Raw genomic sequence first — 20,157 nt, 5'->3', positions numbered from 1 at the left:
TCAAAGTCTCAGTGGTGGCTACTGGCATTAACCGTTGGATTTCATGGATTTTGTTTAATGAATGAATGAATTTTATTCAATTACTTATTTTCCCATATGAAAATGTTTTAAATGTACCTGAAAAGATAATATGTTTTCACTAAATAGGTTGGGAAGTTAGGGAAGGCTTATGGCTAACTTAATCACACTGAATTCTTTGTAAGAGCTTAACTTAAAATACTTTTGCTTACCCAGTGAAGAAAATGGTTTATAGAACCCTTGAATATAACAAAAAAATATTTTTTGAAACAAGTTTTTTTTGTTTGTTTGTTTTTTAAGAGAGAGTTATAGACAGTGAGAGAGAGAGAGACAGAGAGAAAGGTCTTCCTTCCAGAAGCCAGGAGCCGGGTACTTCCTCCCAGTCTCCCATGCGGGTGCAGGGACCCAGGCACTTGGGCCATCCTCTGCTGCCCTCCTGGGCCACAGAAGAGAGCTGGACTGGAAGAGGAGCAGCTGGGACTAGTACCCGGCGCCCCATCTGGGACTAGAACCCAGGGTGCTGGCGCCGCAGGTGGAGGATTGGCCAAGTGAGCCACTGCACCCGCCTGAAACAAGTCTTTAACCCATGGTGGAAAACATGCCCCAGATGGTCACTTAGGGTTACCATTTATAGAAAGACTTATAGAATTCCCCTACATGATGGTTTTCTATGGCACTAACTCCAGTTTCTATGCCCCCTAGCTTTATGTAAGAAACAGGCATTTAGAATAGTCATGTTCTTAATCACCAAAAAAAGTGAAGACAACTCTGACATGGTTGAAGAGCTTTCTTATTGGTTGATAGGATGACTATACGGAGATTAGACATTGGCAAAGAGAGAAAGGAAAAGATAGCGAGAGAGACTGGGTTCTAAATGCATGAGAAGGGAGAACCAAAGGCAGCTGAGAGGTCTGTGATGAATCTATATTTGCTCTATAATTAAGTCATGTGTTTCTACTCTTTTGAAAAATTGTCCCATTCTATCAGTTTTTTTCCAAAACTAGTGGCAGGTTCTTGCACCACAGCTAAGATGATTTGCAATTTTACGTGGGAGATTTCAGCATGAGTTCATTTGTATGATTGTTCAGAATTACCAAGTGTGTCTCTATAGCTTTCATCTATAACCTGTGTTTCTTTTCATCAGTTAAAAGCACATGCCAAACAAGTTGAATTTCATTTCTGTTTGATTCCATTCCAATGTGTTTCATTTAGAAGTTGTCTTATTATTTATTATTTATTTGAAAAGTCAAATAAAAGTATAAGTTACTTGGCATCCGTATCTAACCACCTTCCACAGTAGTACCTCCCACTCTCTAACTAGTGTATTTTCTGCTTAAGACAGCTTGACTGTCTGGCTCGCTGCTGACTTTGGGTTCTTGGCACAATGACTGGCGTAGAGCAGACACACTTTAAATATTTGCTGTATCTGTGAGACAATGAGTAAAGCGCACCGAGTTCTTACACAGCTGTTCAGTTCCTATTGCCTTAATGTGTCTGACTGGGATTCACCAATTTTATAGTTAAGGCAGTTTGGTTTCTAAAAATTAGTGCCCTTCCTCATCAGTTGTTAAAGGGATATTTTTCAAAGGACTCAGTTAACTTAGATGTCATAGGGGAAGTGTTTTCTTTCTTATTGCTTGATAAGGTGACGATACTGGGCTCAGATACTGCTGAGGAGACTATTAAGATATTCTCACAACTTAAAATAGATTTACTTGAATACATACTGTTAAAGTAAAACTACTTTGGTTTCGGTACAAAACACCACAGTAGTTTCAAGATATAAAAATGGAAAAAAATTTTGGGCTCAGAACCAAAGATTAATAAATTTAACAGAATTTGTTATATTTTTGTTTTACATATAAAATGCATGCCTATATGTTATAGATACATATAGATACACATATCTATACCTATTACATTTATAATGGTATTACAACAACTTTGTAGAAGAATGGAATTAAAAGACAAGCTCATTCGGTACAAAGAGATTTTGAAATCTATGCATAATATGTATTTTTTGCACGAACTCTTTTAAGACTCCTCATATGTCTATATACTTATCTTCATTTACATGCCTCATTTTTCTTCTAAATTTTACACTTGCAGGATTCTTTCTGAGATCACAGAATTATTTGTTATTTTTACTTCGGCTAGTTCCATGATTAAAATTCTATGTCTCCCCAGGTTTCCGTGAATCAGCAGTGCCCCAGAAAGTGTTTCCCTTCCTGAGACTCCAGGGAAGTCTTGGAATGCAAAGAACTTGAAGAGGGAGCCTGGCCAATTAAAGACTTTTGAGCCTTAGTAGGTTTCCTGGAGCAGATTTTTAGCACAAACACTAATCAAAGTCTTTGTGTTCTTAAAGCAGCAATTTTCATGTAAGTCAAAGGAGCTTACTTTGATTTTATTTGCTTTGGCTAAAGAAATGACGAGCTTTGTTTTAACCACGTAGCCAATATTTTACAAGGGGACCACAACAAGTTATTCTAATATCCTTAACCTCACTAAAGAGGAACTACAGTTATTCCATGTAAGTTTTCAAAGGAAAATCAATAATTAAGTCTCTCCGAATGCCACTATTTTCAAGATCTTAATCAAAAGCTCCCTAGGTAGTTCCGTAATATAATGGCTTCCAATTATGCTGTGCAGATTCAGTACTTTTTATAAAAGGAATTGGAATTTTGTCAATAATTTAATATATTTATGCTTTCTTAAAAAGATAGAACTCAGACCTTTCAAGATTCAAAACATAAACACCTTGAGATACTCAGAAGAGCAACATGGGAGAAACTGAAAAAAGGATTGAAACCCACAGAATAAGATGTCTTTCCAAGATGAAGGTATGGAATTCTTCTGTATGGATGTGTGTGTTTGTATGCATTTTTAAAATTTAGTTCCTGTAAAATCGGTCATATCTACATGAAATGATCTAGTGTTAAAGTCAGTACTGGATCTACTGATACTTTCTTACTCTGAGGGAGTTGAAGAAGTTGATTTTGTAACTGAGGCTGTGCCTACATAGGATTATTGATTCAGGAAATAAAATCAGAACTGGTTTTGAGGGACTTAAATATAAGACAGGATTTAGATTTTTCTTCTCAGGTACACATTCGAGTGTAGCATGATTTATTTTCCTAGATCAAAGACCAGTATAATGTCCATCTTTAAGGGGCTTTTAACCCCATGAAAGGTGCAGCTCATTGGACAGAAATGCTTTGTTGATTTGTATGCAAAGATTACTTCACAATGACCCAGTAAAGCAAAAGTTTTCTTCAAGCTCTGGCAGTGTAACAATCATTCGGTAGAAGACAAGTGCCCATTTTGCTAGCATTTTGTTTGTTTTGACAATTTCAGAACAAATTCTTTTTTTATTGCTTCCAAACAATTTTGTATTTCAACAAAATTTGACTTTATTGTAAACCAAGTACTCTAGGCATTTGTCTCAAGTCCACACTACTGCCTACAAGTGGTTTCTTAACTAAGACACTATTATCCATTTTCCTTCTTAAAATCTTGTTTGCCTTGTAGACATGTGTAGGAGAAATCTATGTATGACACAAAAGTGGAGAATTTCTACAAGAATCTCTAGTTACTTTTGCCTGAAATAGCACAGCACATTAATTAAGAAAAAACAAAACTTGCCCTTAATCACCAGTCAATTCTCATGTCCTTCTATAATTAAGTGGTTAAAAATCAGGAAATGTTGCTCAGGCTCCCTGGGCTCCTGAGTTCAACTGAGACATGCTGTGTGACCTTGAGCAAGACATTTAATCTCTCTGTGCTCCTATTTTCTCATGTGAGAAAAATAGTTACAATAGTCCTAATTCCTAGAATTTTTAAAAAAGTTTATTCACTTTTTATTTATTTGAAAGGCAGAGTGACAGTGAGTGGTGAGAGAGGGAAAGAGGGAGAGGGGGAGAGGGGGAGAGGGGTGAGGGGGAGAGGGAGAGAGGGAGAGAGGGAGAGAATCTTCCTTCCATGGTCTGCTCTCCAACTGCCTACTATCTGCAACAGCTGGGGTGGGCCAGGCCAAAGGTGAAATGCCAGGAACTCCATCCAGGTCTCCCATGTGGCTGATAGGCACTCAAGCATCTGAGCCATCATCTGCTGCCTCCCAGGCACTTTAGCAGGAAGCTGGATCAGAAGGGGAAGATGGTACTCTGATATGGGATGTGGGCATCCCAAGCAATTGCTCAACTCACAGTGACACAATGAATGGACCTAGCATTTCTTTGAATGCTGATGACTAGAATAGAGGTGGGTGCTGTGGCACAGTGGGTTAAGCTGCCACTAGTGATGTCAGTATCCAAATGGGCACTGGTTTGAGTCCCAGTTGCCCTACTTCTGATCCAGCTCCCTGTTAATGTACCTTGGAGAGCAGTGGGAGATGGCCCGAGTACGGAGCAGCTGCACTCATTTGGGCGATCAGGCAGAAATCTCTGGTTCCTGGTTTCAGCTTGGCCCAGCCCTGACTGCCGTGATCATTTGGGGAGTTACCAGGCTGATGGAAGACTCGCTCTCTGTCTCCCCCCAACCCTGGGAACACTGCCTTTCAATAAATAAAATAAATCTTTAAAAAATTTTAAAAATGACTGGCATATTGTAAACATTAAATAAATCTTAGCTATTACTCTTAGTGTTTGTGGAAAAAAGTCAAGTCAGTGTTTTCTATAAACAGTAGGCTTTATATTTAAGTTTTGATTACTTGGACTTTAGCAAGATTAGACGGAGATGCGAATGCCATGACAACACAGTATAAGCACAAGTTAATCAGATAAAAATGAGAGGCAACTTCTTAATAAACAAATAGATTTTTCTGTTTCTCTGAACTTACAATATACTTGTTAAGCAAAAAATTCTTTAAGCATCATATTAGGACTATGCTCAGCAAATTGGCTTTGATTCCTAGGACATTACTGTTAAAAGCTAGCAGGACTAACTTTACAAATAAATAAATTTTTCAGCACTAGACAAGAGTGAGAATACTAAATGGCTTCATTTAATCTGTGAATAGAACCAAATAATTTAGTAACTCCATTTAGGGGCTTTAGGAAGAGGATTGTGATCATCATACAACTAATTTCTTTTTAAAAATGTAAAATAGAAAAACTTATTTTCCCAAATCTGATTTGCATTCAATTTGACAGACCTTAGTTTTAAACATGAAACCTGAGATTTATGAAGATTGTTGTTTCTCAATAATATGGCTAATAAAATAAATAAAATAAAATGGCTCTGCAAAGGTGCATAATGGGAACAAAGACAAAGTTTCCATAGATAGAATTTTATACAAAGATAAATAGCTAGAGATATAGTTAAATTAATTTGTGTCCTTACAATAGCTTTAACACATAATAAACTTGGTGTTCAAATTTCCCAGATTTTTCTCACATGAATTTTTATTCAGATTTCCCTAAATTAATTGGCTTAGAGGTATATGCTATGATCTGAGAATCTGTGATCCCTCAAATTCAAATATTGAAATCCTAACCCCACGATGATGAGAGTGAGAGAAGGAGCCTCGGGAGGTAATTAGGTCATGGAGGGGAGCTCCGGGGAGGCATCAGTGCCCTTGTGAAGGAAGGCTGGACTTCCCAGATTCCAGAACTGTGAGAAATAAGTCACTATGGTTTAGAAGCCACTCAGTTTATATTTTGCTATGACAACCTGAATGGACTAAGATGATGTACTTAATACCATTAGGGATCATCATGCTTTCAGCTCTGACTGCTGCTTCAAGATGCTTTTGATACTTACTCTGTTATGAAATCAAAAAACTTGGTCCTACTCAGAATACTTCAAAAAGTTCATGGAAAATGGCATTAAAGGAAAAGCTTATTCTTTTCTTTTCTACAAAAATCTTTGAAATGCATGCCTAGTTTTTTATAATATGCATTTCCATGAACTTTTTGCAGATAAATCAAAATTAAAGGCATCAAAGACACAAAAATAAGTACTATGTGGCTCCAATCTCTGAACTGCTCAGAGAGGAAATTATGGCTATCTAGACATATAAAGTACACAGTGACAGAGGGTGTAATAGATGTAGGCGTGAGGTATGGCAGTAGGATGAGAAAAATGAGTGGATGGCCAAGGACCCCTGGAGAGCATAGACAAAGAAGCTTCCTGATAGAAATGTAGAAAGAAATGAGTTTTGGGAATTGAGTGCATATTTTACTAGATGCACAGTGGGTTAAATCACATGCTGTGTATTTTTATTAATTTATTCAACAAATAATTAGGCTCCAAATTAATGGCAGTGGCATGTAGAAGAGAGGTTGGAGATGGATTAGACTCGAGGAGACTACAAGTGATTGCAATTGTCTAACACACCTTGAATATATTAATAAGCTAAGAGTGAAAGGGACAGTGAGGAGTGCGAGGTTGTAAACAGGGCAATAATTGATGGCTCAGGATCTCATAATGGATTCAAGATCATGGGTGGAGGGATTTTATTGTATAGGAGAAGGGACACCTACCCTTCTACAACTAGAGAAAAATTAGAGGGCATTGAGATAGAGGTAAGCTTGCATGTGAATGATATTATTTGCTGGTCATCAAGAGTATGTGGCTGGTTTGACAATGAACCCAGAAGGGATTCTAAGCTATCTTGAAGGAAATGCATGAGATAGAAGACAACTTTTGTGGTTAGATCAAGAGTGGAGTTGTAGAAGGTGTAAGGGTAAAGATTTTTCAGGATTTGCTTCTGCTGGCTAGAGAACAGGTCAGATGATCTCCCAGGATGGAAGTGTCATCAGGAAATATCTTTAAGTTAGGGTCAGGGAAAAAGCCCTTTGGCATGCAAGTGAAGCCTGCCATTCAGCTTGGCATAAACTGATGTGAAATTCATTGATTTTAAAGCAGTAATGAATCTAGCCAAGTATAATATTGCCCAGTATTCAGCCTTCCTGTCTTTAAACCCTTTACTAAAACTAAGTCTTTTACTTTCCGATTTAATAAATGTATCAGAATTTTAATTCTGGTGGTCACAATGGTTCTATTTGTGAAATCATGATTCCTATTCTTATAAATCATAATTTCATTGCTCACAAGCCTTTTAGAACTATAACAACACATAGAAAATGTGATTGTTTCAATATATGAAAATTTGTAATATGCATATGCTTTCTTTTCATTGAAGTGTATGTATATATTCATATTACAGACAGCATTATCGTTCTGAAAGTCTATTTGAATCAAGTTATATCTTACTTAGAATGACTCTGTTTCTATATATGTACAAGGCATATCTATAAAATAATGAGGCTATATAGTGTAGTATAATTAATTCATTAGTCTCACTTTGAATTTTCAGAGAAAACACATTGTAATGGAGAAGAAGATCAGACCATCTTTTAAAGTTTTGTAAATTCAAAGGTTATTAATTGGAGACAATCAGCCTAGTGATGAAGCCTTTTTGTCAACAGATGCAAATATATAATTTAAAAATAAATCCATGTTTCCTTATTTTTATTCTTTCTAGATGTTTCTGATGGCAATAACATGTGCATATGTAGCCAAAACGCTGTCTGGAGCTTATATGAATTCCATGCTCACACAGATTGAGAGACAGTTCAACATCCCAACATCTCTTGTTGGATTTATTAATGGGAGCTTTGAGATTGGTAATGAACTACTTTGGCATTATTTCTTTTCACATTTTTTTTAATCTACGGTGCTAGTTTGAATTTGATTCTTCTTATTTGATGTTTCAGGCCATCTAATCCAACTGAATTATTTTCCCCAAAACTGGATGATTAGTCTGGTTACCTGAAGAGTACTGCCTCTCCCACCACTATTTTATTCTAATAGTTTCTGGGTTATCTAGCATGAGTTGCAGGGTATCCAGAGTATTTACGTGTAAATTCACAATTTGGTAACCCATCAAAAACTAAGTTAGAATACACTGTGGCGATGAAAGACATCTGTTTTCCAAAGGAACAAGTTAATATTTTTCTTTTCCTGTTGTGCCTGAGATGTTAACAATTTTCCCTTCTAAGTGCAGAGGAAAAATGAAACTGCTTTAACGTGTGTAAGTTTGTTTCAAAAACAATTTCTAGGAAAGAATAAAGACTACTCTTAGGTTCTGATATTTATGACTGACTGGGAGCACACAAGATCAGAGAGGAAAAATGAGGGAGAGGATTTCTGCTGGGAATAAACATACACAGAAATAGAAATACCACCCTTTTCTAGTTCTGTGATAGCTTCTGCTTCCTTGCAAGTGAACACTGCCTTTAATATATTAGACCAATATTCAATAGAAAAATCAAGGTTAAGGAGAGACAAAACTAAAACAGACAAAACTTGATCTTGTCTACTAGTGTTCAACTCCCTCTCTCTTGCTTTACCACTTGTGTGCTAGATTCCAGCAACAGAGTCAGAACTAACTCTTTATGTAGTTCTTGTGTCAACTTAGCTTACAAGCTTATGGAGGGCACAGATGTGAAACAGTAATTTCAACTGAAGAAATAAGTGTGGTGACAAAGATATGTGCACAGTCCTATAGGAACAGAAGAGGGGACACAACTTCACTTTGAGAAGACAGACTCTTGGAGGATGCATGAAATTTTTCCAGGAGGAGGAACAGGGTTAGGCAAGTGTGAAGGGGAGCCAAATAGAAGAAACAGCATAAAGATGAGGCAACATAGTGGCTTTGGTGAGAGGTAATATTCAGCCGAATACTACTGGCTGGCTAAGGTTAAGGGGCAGTTGTTAGGCTGTATGTCTGGAGAAAAAAGCAGGGATAGGAAATTGGGTGAGCTTGTGTTTGCCAAGGTGTTTACCTCTTATCCTCAGGGCAAGGAGGAGTCTCTAAGGATTGGAAGGGGTTATTAATTTTTCTGTATTAAGGACACCTTTAACAATCTGATGTTATATTATCTAATAATATCAATATACAATAATTAATAAGTAAATATTAATAATTAATAATATATATCAATAATTGTTTATAATAAAAACTATATGGGTACAAAGAAAGACAATTTATTAAAATAAAATTATCAAAACATTAGAAGAACTAATACTATAGAAACAGTTTTACTTTTTATTAAAACATCTAATAAGATCTAGCCCTCCTTTTCAAGTAAATTAGCATCAATAATATTTTTGGATATCTGTAACTTCCATAATGTAATATGCAAATATCCATAACTTGTATTGATGAGCATCTGTGACAAAATTGTAGGTACCACTGATACTACTGCAGAATGTAGCCTACTTTCAGCATCAACAGCAATACTAATATTTAATTAACAGTTAGTGAAAAAAATGATGCATTATTTTTCTCACCCAAGATCAGGGAAGCCCTGAATTCCATGAACCTGTGAACCGCTTGGAGGTTTGTAGACTGTAGGTTAAGAATGGGCCTTGCTTGTGGCTTGTTAGCACTGATCAGAAACTAGACACTCAGACTGGGCACAAGAAGGTCTTAGAAGGCCGGTACTACGCACAGGGAGAATTCTCTGGGCTTGAGCTAAGGCAGGCACAGAGAGAGGAGGGAAACTTAAAGATATTTAGTTGGGAAATTCCAGAGAAATTAGTGACGGAGGGAAAAGGACTTTCCCGGGTTTAAAATTTGCACAATGGAATGCATAGTGATGCTGAGACAGAGGAACAAAATTGTGGGTTAGCTTGAGCGGTGACTATAGGGATGGTGATGAGTTCTGTTTAGGCAAATTGCTTGCGGCAGTATCGTGAGACCTTTGAGTACTGACGTCCATCCAGGTAGTTGTTGTATGAGTTTGAAGCACTAGAGGACTTTCTGAGCTGTAGCTATTCATTAGTGAGTAAGTAGGTGCTTGTTAAAACCAGAGTAGATGAGGTTATTCAGGGAGAGAATATGGAGTGATGAGTACAATGGACCTTGAAGTGCATCAATATTTAAGATGCAAGAAAAGGATCCCATGAAAGTGTTCACAGAGGGAATAGTCAGGAAATCAAAGAACAACAAAGAGAGAATGGTGTTACAGGATCCAGGGCAGCGTAAATTTCCAAAAGAGAGAATGTGGCAATAGGGTCAAAAGCATTAGAAATTATCTGGTTAGTTAATGATGCAGCTGCTCCCTGGGTTCATTATGTGTAAGTAATTGATGATCTTTGCCAGGAAACCTTTAATTGAACAACAGATTTAAAAACTAGAAAGTAGTGGAGATAGCAGTTACTGTAGGGGAGAGTAGAAGGGGAAAGTTGAATCTAGAAAAACAGGTGAACGTTCTTGGAGGGCCCAAGAATTATGTTTGGGCTTACAATGAGATGGCACCACAACCTCTGAAATGGAAAGAAAACAGCAGGCTAATGGGGGAAACTCAAATACTTTGGTGTTCGATTTCCAAAAGTCATTTTTAACAAAGTAGAAAGTATTAACTTTCTACCACTAATGTGTGGTGACAAGTGCCTTGAACAGAATGATTAAATTCTTGCTGAGGGCAAAAGGAGAAGAAATTTACAGATAACCACTTTGCTTATTTCCTCAGTCATTTTCATACTAAACATTCTCCATGGCTTCAACGTATGTCTCTTTCCTCCACCCTCAAAATGGTGATTATTTTACTGATTGAAAAAAGGCCCTTGAAATAATGAATTCATCCTTAAATAAGGAGGGCAAGCTCTTACTTTCTCCTGTTTTCAAATAGATGTGAGTCTCAAATCGTGGCCTCTTGGAGTTCCTATTTACAACATGTATGACTTTGATGATAGAGATTTTAGAAACTTAGAAATTTTAGAGAGGCCAACATGGTTGATGTAGCAATAGAGCTGGAATACTCTCCATGTAAAATAGTGTACGAGCTGACATGTCTTCTGCATACCAGGTGGATTAGAGAGAAACAAGCTGAAAAATCCTCAAAATGTCCAAAATCACTTAAAAATTCAATTCCTTGAGGAAAAGAACTTTTGAAATTTTTATAATCCTCACTCATTATGGAGATTTTTCTTATACAAAGTGGAGCATGTTAAATATTGTTTATTGAATTAAAATACAGAGCTTGTAAACAGCCTACTCATATTTATTTCTTTTGACTGTTAATTCCATGCTGTTTAAGGGCTTATCCATTGGAATAGGATTTTCCCAATTAGTTTCTTTTCCTAAAGCTTTGTCCTAAGGCATAGGAATACATTTTTCATTGACTATCTTACTCATCAAATCTAGACCAGTCCAAATTGAAGAAGTGGGAGTCTACTACTTTTTACTAAACTGCATTATCTGTTATAAGCAAAGAAGTAGAAATTAAAATAGGTCTTTGTCTTGGTAATTTTGATCAATATCAAGTTATCGTGAATACTGTTATAAAACAGGGATCTGTCTGAATTTAACTTTTGCTTCTTTTTGAACCTCAGCAAACAGTGTTCTGTAGATCAGGCATAGAGAGTGAGGACAGAAGACACACTCAGAATGACACCTATTTTTGCATCTCCTTTCCTAAGAATAATCACTGGAGGAGCCTTTAAAATTTCCCAGAATCATCCTTCAGTTTCTTTTACTGGCTTCTCTTCCTCCATTTTCATTAAATGTTGGTGCCCCATGGAGAGGTCTGTCTACATTGTGAAATGGTCAGGGGATAACCCTTCTTCATTTATTGTCGTACAACAATTGCTAGACTGTAAATGATTGGGGTGAAGTTGATAACCGAAATTTTCTTTATACTTATTGAAATGAGCACTGTCAATTTTTTTCCCCAGGAAATCTTTTGTTGATTATATTTGTGAGTTATTTCGGAACAAAACTGCATAGACCTATAGTGATTGGAGTCGGATGTGCCGTGATGGGCTTAGGGTGTTTCTTAGAAGCGTTACCTCACTTTCTCATGGACAGGTAAGTATTTCCAGTCTTTGACTTTTCCTTTTTTCTTAATTCAGCCTTTGCCTGCCCAGAAACGGGGCCTGGAATTCCCTTTCCGGGAGTAATGCTTACTAAATGCACGGAGCACCGGAAGATGTGAATTCTGTTCCCCCAGTCTGTTTGGTGCCCTTGGCTGCCCCTGCTTGCACATATGTCATCACATTTGATCAATTTATGAAAGAGGGATTTGGGAGAGCTCTCTCCTGGAACTGAGTCTGATGAAAAGATTCTAAGCGTTTGCCAAAACATGGGATCACCCCTTCCTCAGGACTACTTAGACAGTTTTAATTACAATGAGGTTCTGTTTGATTGTAGGTCACCAAGAGACAGACCAGTCTTAAGATTGATTTCTACTTTAATTTTACCAAAATGATTTATGTACTAAGCAATATATATACATATATATATATATATATCTCCAAAGGGTTATATAACAGAGATGTCCCCTGCTCTTTATGCCAGAGGCAACTGCTCGCAACTTTTTTCTCTTATTTGCCTCCACATTTCTTAGAACATGTTTATCACACTAGTTTTCACTCTTTAGTGTTATGTAAGTATATAGTCATGAATCACTTCACAACAGAGACAGCTTCTGAGAAATGCATCACTAAGCAATTTCATTAGTGTCTGAACATCGGAGAATGTCTTAAACAATGCTAGGTGGCATAGGCTACTATACACCTGTGCTATATGGTGTAGCCTATCGCTCCTAGGACACAAAATCTGTTCTGCATGGTGCTATAATGAATACTGTAGAGAGCTGTAAGATAATGGTAAGTATTTGTGCGTTTAAACATATTGAAACAGGGGCCAGCATTGTAGTGTAGTGGGTAAAGCCATCATTCTGGCATCTGCATCCCATATGGGTACCAATTCTGGCTCTGCTAATGGCCCAGAAAGCAGCATAAGGTGGTCCAAGTATGTGGACCCCTGTAACCCACATGGGAAGTTGTGAATGAAGCTCCTTGCTCTTGGCTTTGACCTGGTTCCACGCTGGCTGATGAAGCCACTGGGGAGTGAACCAGCAGATGAAAGATTTCTCTCTCTCTGTCTCTCTATTTCTCCCCTGTAACTCCAATTTTCAAATAAATAAGTCCTTTTTTTTTTTTCGACACAACTGGGACTAGAACCCGGAGTGCCGGCACTGCAGGCGGAGGATTAGCCAAGTGAGCTGCGATGCTGGCCATAAATAAGTCTTAAAAAAATACTGAAACAGACTTGTTTACACCAGCATCACCACACACACACATATGAGTAATACAATGCTTGGAACAATAGGAATTTTTTCAGCTTTTTTAAGCTTTAGACTTTTATTTTTAATTAATTGACATAGTAAAATTGTGCATCTTTGTGGTATATGGTGTGCCGTTTCAATACATGGATGCAACATGTAATGATCAGTTGAGGGTAATTAGCATAGCTATTTCCGCAGAGGTACTCTTTACTTGTTTTGGGAACATTCAAAAAATAAACTAGCAGCTAATTTGAGGTATTTAATTAGTTGTGGTGAACCATAGCTATCCTGCTGTGCTACAGAACTTCAGAAGCTATTTTTCTTGTCAACCTGCACCCCAGTATACATTAATCATGCCTTCTTCATCTTTCCCTCCTCGGGCTCTGCTAGCCACTATTCTATTCTCATTTGAGATAAACTTTTTAGTTTTCATGACTAAGTAAAAAAATTGGTATTTGTCTTTCTGGGCCTGACTTCATTTCACTTACAAATGGAACCATGACTGGATGTAAATCTGTCCTTGACTGAAATGTCAGAATATGGCACCAACTCTATTATATTCCTACTGTGATAACATATTCACTATTTGCACATGTATGACTATGTAAATATTTTTCACCACTGAAACATGCTGTTCTCTTTCCTCTTTTATATAACTTTATTTTCCCTGGATTTCATAACTACCTCATTTTTCCATGTGACCAGCTTTGTGTGTATCTTTTGCTAATTCATTGTCATATGGTAGCCTAAATGTTCTTTCCACATCCCCATACAGATAAGAGGGTTCCATTTTTGTCCTAGAGATTCCTGTCCTAATACTCTCAATTCTCTGTATTCTAAACAGGGAACTCTTCAGCTCTGTTTCACAGATGTTTTCCTGAAAATTTCTCCTATTATCTTTGGGAATTGGGAATTTGCTTGATCTTTTTCTTGCACTCTGTTAGATATTTCTAGACATCAAATCTTTTTGTTTCTTACTCTCCTTTTTGTAAAGGGAATCAAATAGCTTTCAAAGAAAGTGTGCAAGGGAAGTATAAAATTTAAGACTTTATCTGAATATCCTTTGTATTTTGTGCCCATATTTGATTGTTTTCTAGGAGTAAAATATAGGCTGAAAGTACTTTTCCTAGGGATTCTGAAGACATTCTTCCAGTGCTTTCTGTCTTCCAGTGTTATTACTGAGAATCTGATGCCATTCTAATCTCTGTGACATAATTTTCTTCTCTGGGAGCTACTGGGATTTTCTTTTAAGTTCCAGGGCCTGAAATTCATGATCATTACTTTGGTATAGACCTTTGCCTCCATTGTGTCTTGAATTAACATGACTTGCAATTTTTCATTGATGATACCCTTCCCCTACCCCCTCAGCCTTCTGTGTTCTCTGCTTTCTTCCTGGATGTCTACTACTTGAACACTGAACATATTAAGCTTATGGTTTTCTCACCTTTTTTCTTGTATTTTCTAACTTCCTGCCTTATTACTTTCTGGGAAGCTTAACATTATCTTCCAATCCTTTAAATATATTTCTATTTTATGCATTCATATTTTTATTTTTCATGTACTTTTTGGTGTTTTCCATGTGTCTTTTCAGGAACATCTTGTTATACTTTCAAAAGTACAATGTCTCTACCCATCTAAATATTCCTCTCTGGTTTCTTATCTTTGGCTCTTCCAAGTTGTGGGGAGCAACCCGGACTAGACTAAGTTACTGGAATTAAGACTTATTCTATGCATCTGCTCTCCCACAATATGGCGCTGGGAGAGGAGGAAACAGCTTCTACGCAGCTGCCTCTTGCCAACTTGAGTGATGACCTCCAGGAGCTGATCCTGCTCCTGATTGAAGGAGAGCAGCGTACTCGGTGTGTGGGCAGCCAAGTTGGGATTGGCAGAAGAGGACTATAAAGGAGGAGAGAGACAACATGCACCAGGAACACCTGAGGAACACCTGAGCAGCCCCCGAGAGAGCCGGCCGGCGGTGTGCCGCTCCCCCGCGGAAGTGGGGAATGTGGCAGGGGGAACTGCCCTTCCACGGAGGTGGAAGGGTCGGTAGCCAACCCGGGAAGAACCAGCAGCAAACCCGGGGAGGGCCGAGCAGACAAAAGAACAGCACAGGGTCCTGTGTCGTTCCTCCATGAAGAGGGGGAGCGACATAATGGTGCCGTGACTCGGATAGGAAGCCTAGGCAGGGTTTAGTGTCATTCCTCCATGAAGAGGGGGAGCGACATAATGGTGCCGTGACTCGGATAGGAAACTTAGGAGGGAAGAAACGGAAAGAAGTGGAATATACCGGAGAGAGAGACTAGCAAAGAGCCTAGGGAAAAGCCGGACAAAAAAGGTGCCGGAAAAAGCTATTGAAAGCCTAGGCATAGACTCGTATACAGACTACGGGGGGAAGCTGGGAGAAATCTCTAAGGTCGAAAGCGAAAGTGAAAGCTAGAACAAACAGACTTGGATACGGACTGTGGGGAGAAGCCAGGAGAAATGAGGGAGGAATATTGTTGGAAGAAAACTTAGGGAAATATACCGGGTAGAGAAAAATGTTAGGGAGAATGAAGCTGCGAGTGCAGGCCTAGGCGGAGACGTAAGCCAGCTTGGAATTCTTTAAGTCAGCCCAGGGGGCAAAAGGTGAAAATCTGGAACCAGAGGCAGAGACGTGGGCCGCCAGGTTGGAATCCGTCAGATTAGCCCGGGGAGCAAAAGATGGGAAGCCAAACCATAAGGCAGAAACGTAAGCTATAGGTTGAATTCGCCAGGTTAGCCCGGGGAACTTAGATTGAATGCTAGTGGCGGAAACGTAAGCTACGCTGTGTGACTCGCGGAAGCTGCGGCGTGCAGAGAGAGCACGGGGCGTGAATAGATAGGGAACGTGGGGCTAGTGCGAGGCCGTGGTGTGGGCGCGAAGGGGCGCGGAGACCACGGAGTGCACGCGCGAAGCCGGGAAGCCGTGCAGATGAGAGAAGCGAGGGCTGAAGCGGCTCAGAGCCGGGAAGCCGCCGAGAAGCAGCCTCAGGGCGGGCGCCGGGAAGCCGCAGGGATAAGAGAAACAGACATTTAGAAGTAAAATGAGAGAAATAGGAATGCTGGTAGATAGAAGTAAAATAGGAGCAATAGGAATGCCCGGAGATAGAGAAATAGAGAAAAGTAAGGCCTCCCCACAGCACGGCAATGAGAAGGCTTGGATTCGGTCTGCCTTATTAGTAAGACGACAAGCACCTGTGGGCGGCTGCAGGTCACCGAAGACAGGCACGAATCAACATCAATAAGTCTCCCCACAATACGGCAATGAGAAGGCTTGGATTCGGTTTGCCTGATAGGACTTGTAAGCACCTGCAGGCAGTTCTAGCAGAGTAGAGCATGCCCTGCAGGGCACCGAACACAGGCACGCATCAGCGCCTAAAAACCTCCTCACAACATGGCGAAGAGAGGACCCGGATTCGGTTTGCCTGATTGATAGGACTTGTAAGCACCTGTGGGCAACTCTAGCAAGCAGAGCAGAGTGTGTGCCGCGGGGCACCGAAGACAGGCGCGTATCAACGACAAAAAATAAAAAGAAAGGGGGATCTGTGGGGAGCAACCCGGACTAGACTAAGTTACTGGAATTAAGACTTATTCTATGCATCTGCTCTCCCACAATATGGCGCTGCCTCTTGCCAACTTGAGTGATGACCTCCAGGAGCTGATCCTGCTCCTGATTGAAGGAGAGCAGCGTACTCGGCGTGTGGGCAGCCGAGTTGGGATTGGCAGAAGAGGACTATAAAGGAGGAGAGAGACAACATGCACCAGGAACATCTAAGGGGAACACCTGAGGAACACCTGTGCAGCCCCTGAGAGAGCTGGCCGGCGGTGTGCCGCTCCCCCGCGGAAGTGGGGAAAGTGGCAGGGGGAACCGCCCTTCCACGGAGGTGGAAGGGTCGGTAGCCAACCCGGGAAGAACCAGCAGCAAACCCGGGGAGGGCCAAGCAGACAAAAGAACAGCGCAGGGTCCTGTGTCGTTCCTCCATGAAGAGGGGGAGCGACACCAAGTATACAGTTTTTGTCTATGTCTGTTTTTACTGTGATACAATTTCCTCATATACCTGGTGGCCCTTGGATATCTATGCATAGTTTAGAAAGAATAACAACAACAAGAAGTTCACTGCAAGTTCTCCATATGCGTTTAGAACTTGGTTAATGGAGGATTTCTTCACAGGGTGACTGCAGGGACTGTTACACAGGATTCTCCAATGTGGTGCTTGGGAAATAGAAACTTGGCCACAAGCCAGGTAGGGGCGGGAATCTGTCTTTTCTGCAAATCGATTTTTTTAATATCGCACATTTTTAGTATGTTCTCCCTATCCTCAATATGCCTGTTCATATTCTCTGGAGTCTGGATATTTTCCGGTGGTATGGTTGAGATCTCTGGGAGTCTAACTATTCTTTAAAACATACATACATTATTTATTTATTTAATTATTTAATTTACTTATTTGACAGGGGAGTCTCTCTCTCTCTCTCTCTCTCTCTCTCTCTCTCACACACACACACACACACACAGAGAGAGAAAAAGGGGAGGGGGGGTGAGAGAGAGAAAGGAGAGAGAGAGAGAGAGCTTCTGTGATTTTCTGGCTCACCCTCCAAATGGCTGCAACAGCTGGGGCTGATCCAAGCTGAAGCCAGGGGCCCATAAATCCATCTGGGTTCCCACGTGGGTGGCAGTGGCCCAAGCACTTGAACCATTTTCTATTGACTTCTCAAGCGGATGAACAGGGAGATGGATCCACGTAACCCACAGTGCCATGATGCTGGTCTCCCATATATATACTTTCAACCAAAGTGTTTAAGCTTTTCTGATTTTTGGTACCACGTCTACACCTTCATTCATACATATTCTGGAACTTCAGAGATATGTGCCATATATTTGGTTGATCTCTTGCAGGCACTGTGACAATTTTACTCATGTCTTCTGATTTAGTGACATTCACTTATCTGCATTTCCATATTGGACATCTTGTTGAAGTCTCTCTCATTGTCACATCACCCATTTTCTGTCTCCTTGTGGAATTTTACTCTTCTCCTTTTCATTTTAAAATCCATTTACTGTCATTTTGGGAATGAATGGACTTTGAATGAGTTATTGAGTTTTAAGTGGATAAATTAAAAAAATATTTTTATATTTAAAGATATTTTTGAATTGATCAGAAGTTTCTATACCAAGTTTTACTATTCTCTTAGTTACTATTTTGTTCATCACAATGTCAAGTGACAATCAGATATTACCTACATTTCTTTCCATCCTCTGTGAATGGTGTTATTTCTTTGAGGCTGTTGTGTCTCATGAGGTCATGAATATGAACAGAAGCTTTTGGCCACAGTTCGTAGCTGAGCTCTGTGGGCATGACTGGGTGATTGTTCTAAATGAAAAGTATTTTGGCCCTTCTTATTGTGTTCTATAGCACAGAGATGAGGACTACTGGTGGCATCTAAAGCATAACACTTGTTATTGCACATGGAACTCAGGAGAGGCTTCCCTGTGCCAAATAAAACCATGGAAAGCAATCCAGCATAATTTATAACAAAGAAAGATGCAACAGGATATACTTTGCTCCATTCTTGCAGCATGTGTCGTTTACTTTCTGAGAAAGGACATGTGGATCTTGTGGTAATTTGCCCAAGTTAAATAGCCACAGTCCATTAACACTTTTGTTGCTATGAAAAGAGACAGAGTCATTATATTACACTGTTCTGTTGAGGAGTTTCCCAAAGCCTTCATTACAATGGACAAATATTTTGTTTAACTTGGCAGTTCTTGAACACATGGAAGAATTATTGTTTGGATTCTCAGAAACTAGGAGTTAGACCTCTCGCAAGCCAACTTCAGAAAATCCAGAGTAGGGGTCTTGTTTTGTTGTGTTGTTCTTTTCTCCTCAAAGCCTCATCTCCTTAATCATACTTTATCGAGTTTCTTATTTTCCTTTTCTGTTATGGGCTTCTCAGCTATTTCTCCTTATACCCAGTAATTATTTCTAGGAACCATCCACCTAAATATCACAGAAGGTTGATTTTAGATGACCTAAAAAGTAGATTACCTACGTGTAGAAAACTGGAAGCTACCTGTCAAGGGATTGCACACAGAGAGTAAGCAGTAAGCTCTGTCTGATGTTATGAATGGATGAGGATTAGAATGGCGATGATGAAAAGACATCTTTTTTGCCTTTGGATCTGATGGCTGAAGTGAGACACAGGTTTTAACAATCTGTACAATAGCTCCATCGTCCTCCTGAGCTCCTTAACTTAAATATGTTTCCCCATTGTTCATACAGATATGAATATGAGTCTACAGTCTCAGTTTCAGGCAACTTGTCCTCAAACAGTTTCCTGTGTGTGGAAAATGGAACCCAGATGGTAGGACCAACGCATGATCCATCAGGTTGTCTACTTCATTTTATTTCTTCCTATTCAGTGAACTTGTAACTGCACACTTTCTGCTGAGGGGCTCTGAATGAGATATTGGGTTTGATCAAGTAACAAGTTTTGGTCAGTGAACAAAAGCTATTTTCTCTCCTCTGGGATGTCAGAGAGTTTTATTCCCCTTATGTTTCAATCTATTTATTAAGATCTCATCTATTTTGTAAAGTGGCTAATTTAAAAATGAGTCAGCCATCCTTCCAAGGACTACTATACAGTTAATCTCCCTAGAAATAATGTTTTAGAAGAATGGGTTTATGCTTGTGATTTCGTCTATGTGATTATATAAGCAGGAAATAGAGAAAAGTTCTAAAGATTTGTTCTATATCTCTGAACACCTATAAGAGGAAAAGAAGCAAGTATGCTATAATTCTGAAATGCTCTATTCCATTTCTAGCATATAGCCAGTTGGTAAGAGGTGAGAGCACACTGTCCTTTAGTTCCTGAACATACAGCCTCAAAGAGCTTCCTCAGGGCTTCACAGCTATTTTGGATTAGAACAAAATAGGCAAAGAGGTAGTTATTAGTATTCAGATATTTCCTATGCTTTTTTCTCTTTTAGTTCTCTTTGGCATAGTGTCTTTATTCTCCTATATAGCTGCTGCTCTAAGGATCGGGG

The 20,157-nt window shown here is 39.3% G+C and overlaps 2 protein-coding genes across 19 annotated transcripts in view; one reads left to right on the top strand and one right to left on the bottom strand.

Moving 5' to 3' along the window:
• The window catches only part of SLCO1A2 (solute carrier organic anion transporter family member 1A2), a 100,760-nt gene that overhangs the window by 53,798 nt on the left and 26,805 nt on the right, over positions 1-20,157 (top strand). For 5 of the 15 annotated variants that reach the window (XM_008259561.4, XM_070049456.1, XM_070049458.1 and 2 more), the window contains exons 2-6: positions 2,206-2,396; positions 2,738-2,858; positions 7,502-7,643; positions 11,701-11,833; positions 19,394-19,500. In XM_008259561.4, the coding sequence (XP_008257783.1) occupies positions 2,799-2,858; positions 7,502-7,643; positions 11,701-11,833; positions 19,394-19,500 (442 nt within the window). In that variant the 5' untranslated portion in view covers positions 2,206-2,396; positions 2,738-2,798. Of the gene's footprint in view, positions 1-2,205; positions 2,549-2,737; positions 2,859-7,501; positions 7,644-11,700; positions 11,834-17,333; positions 17,357-19,393; positions 19,501-20,157 lie in introns of those variants that run through there. The other 10 variants (XM_051850843.2, XM_070049460.1, XM_070049462.1 and 7 more) reach the window with 6 other exon arrangements.
• IAPP (islet amyloid polypeptide) overlaps positions 1-20,157 on the bottom strand; it is a 74,269-nt gene that overhangs the window by 38,508 nt on the left and 15,604 nt on the right. The window lies entirely within an intron of this gene.

The sequence above is a fragment of the Oryctolagus cuniculus genome, chromosome 9, assembly GCF_964237555.1.
Source record: "Oryctolagus cuniculus chromosome 9, mOryCun1.1, whole genome shotgun sequence".
Lineage (NCBI taxonomy): Eukaryota > Metazoa > Chordata > Mammalia > Lagomorpha > Leporidae > Oryctolagus > Oryctolagus cuniculus.
This window is presented reverse-complemented; position numbering and strand designations above follow the sequence as displayed.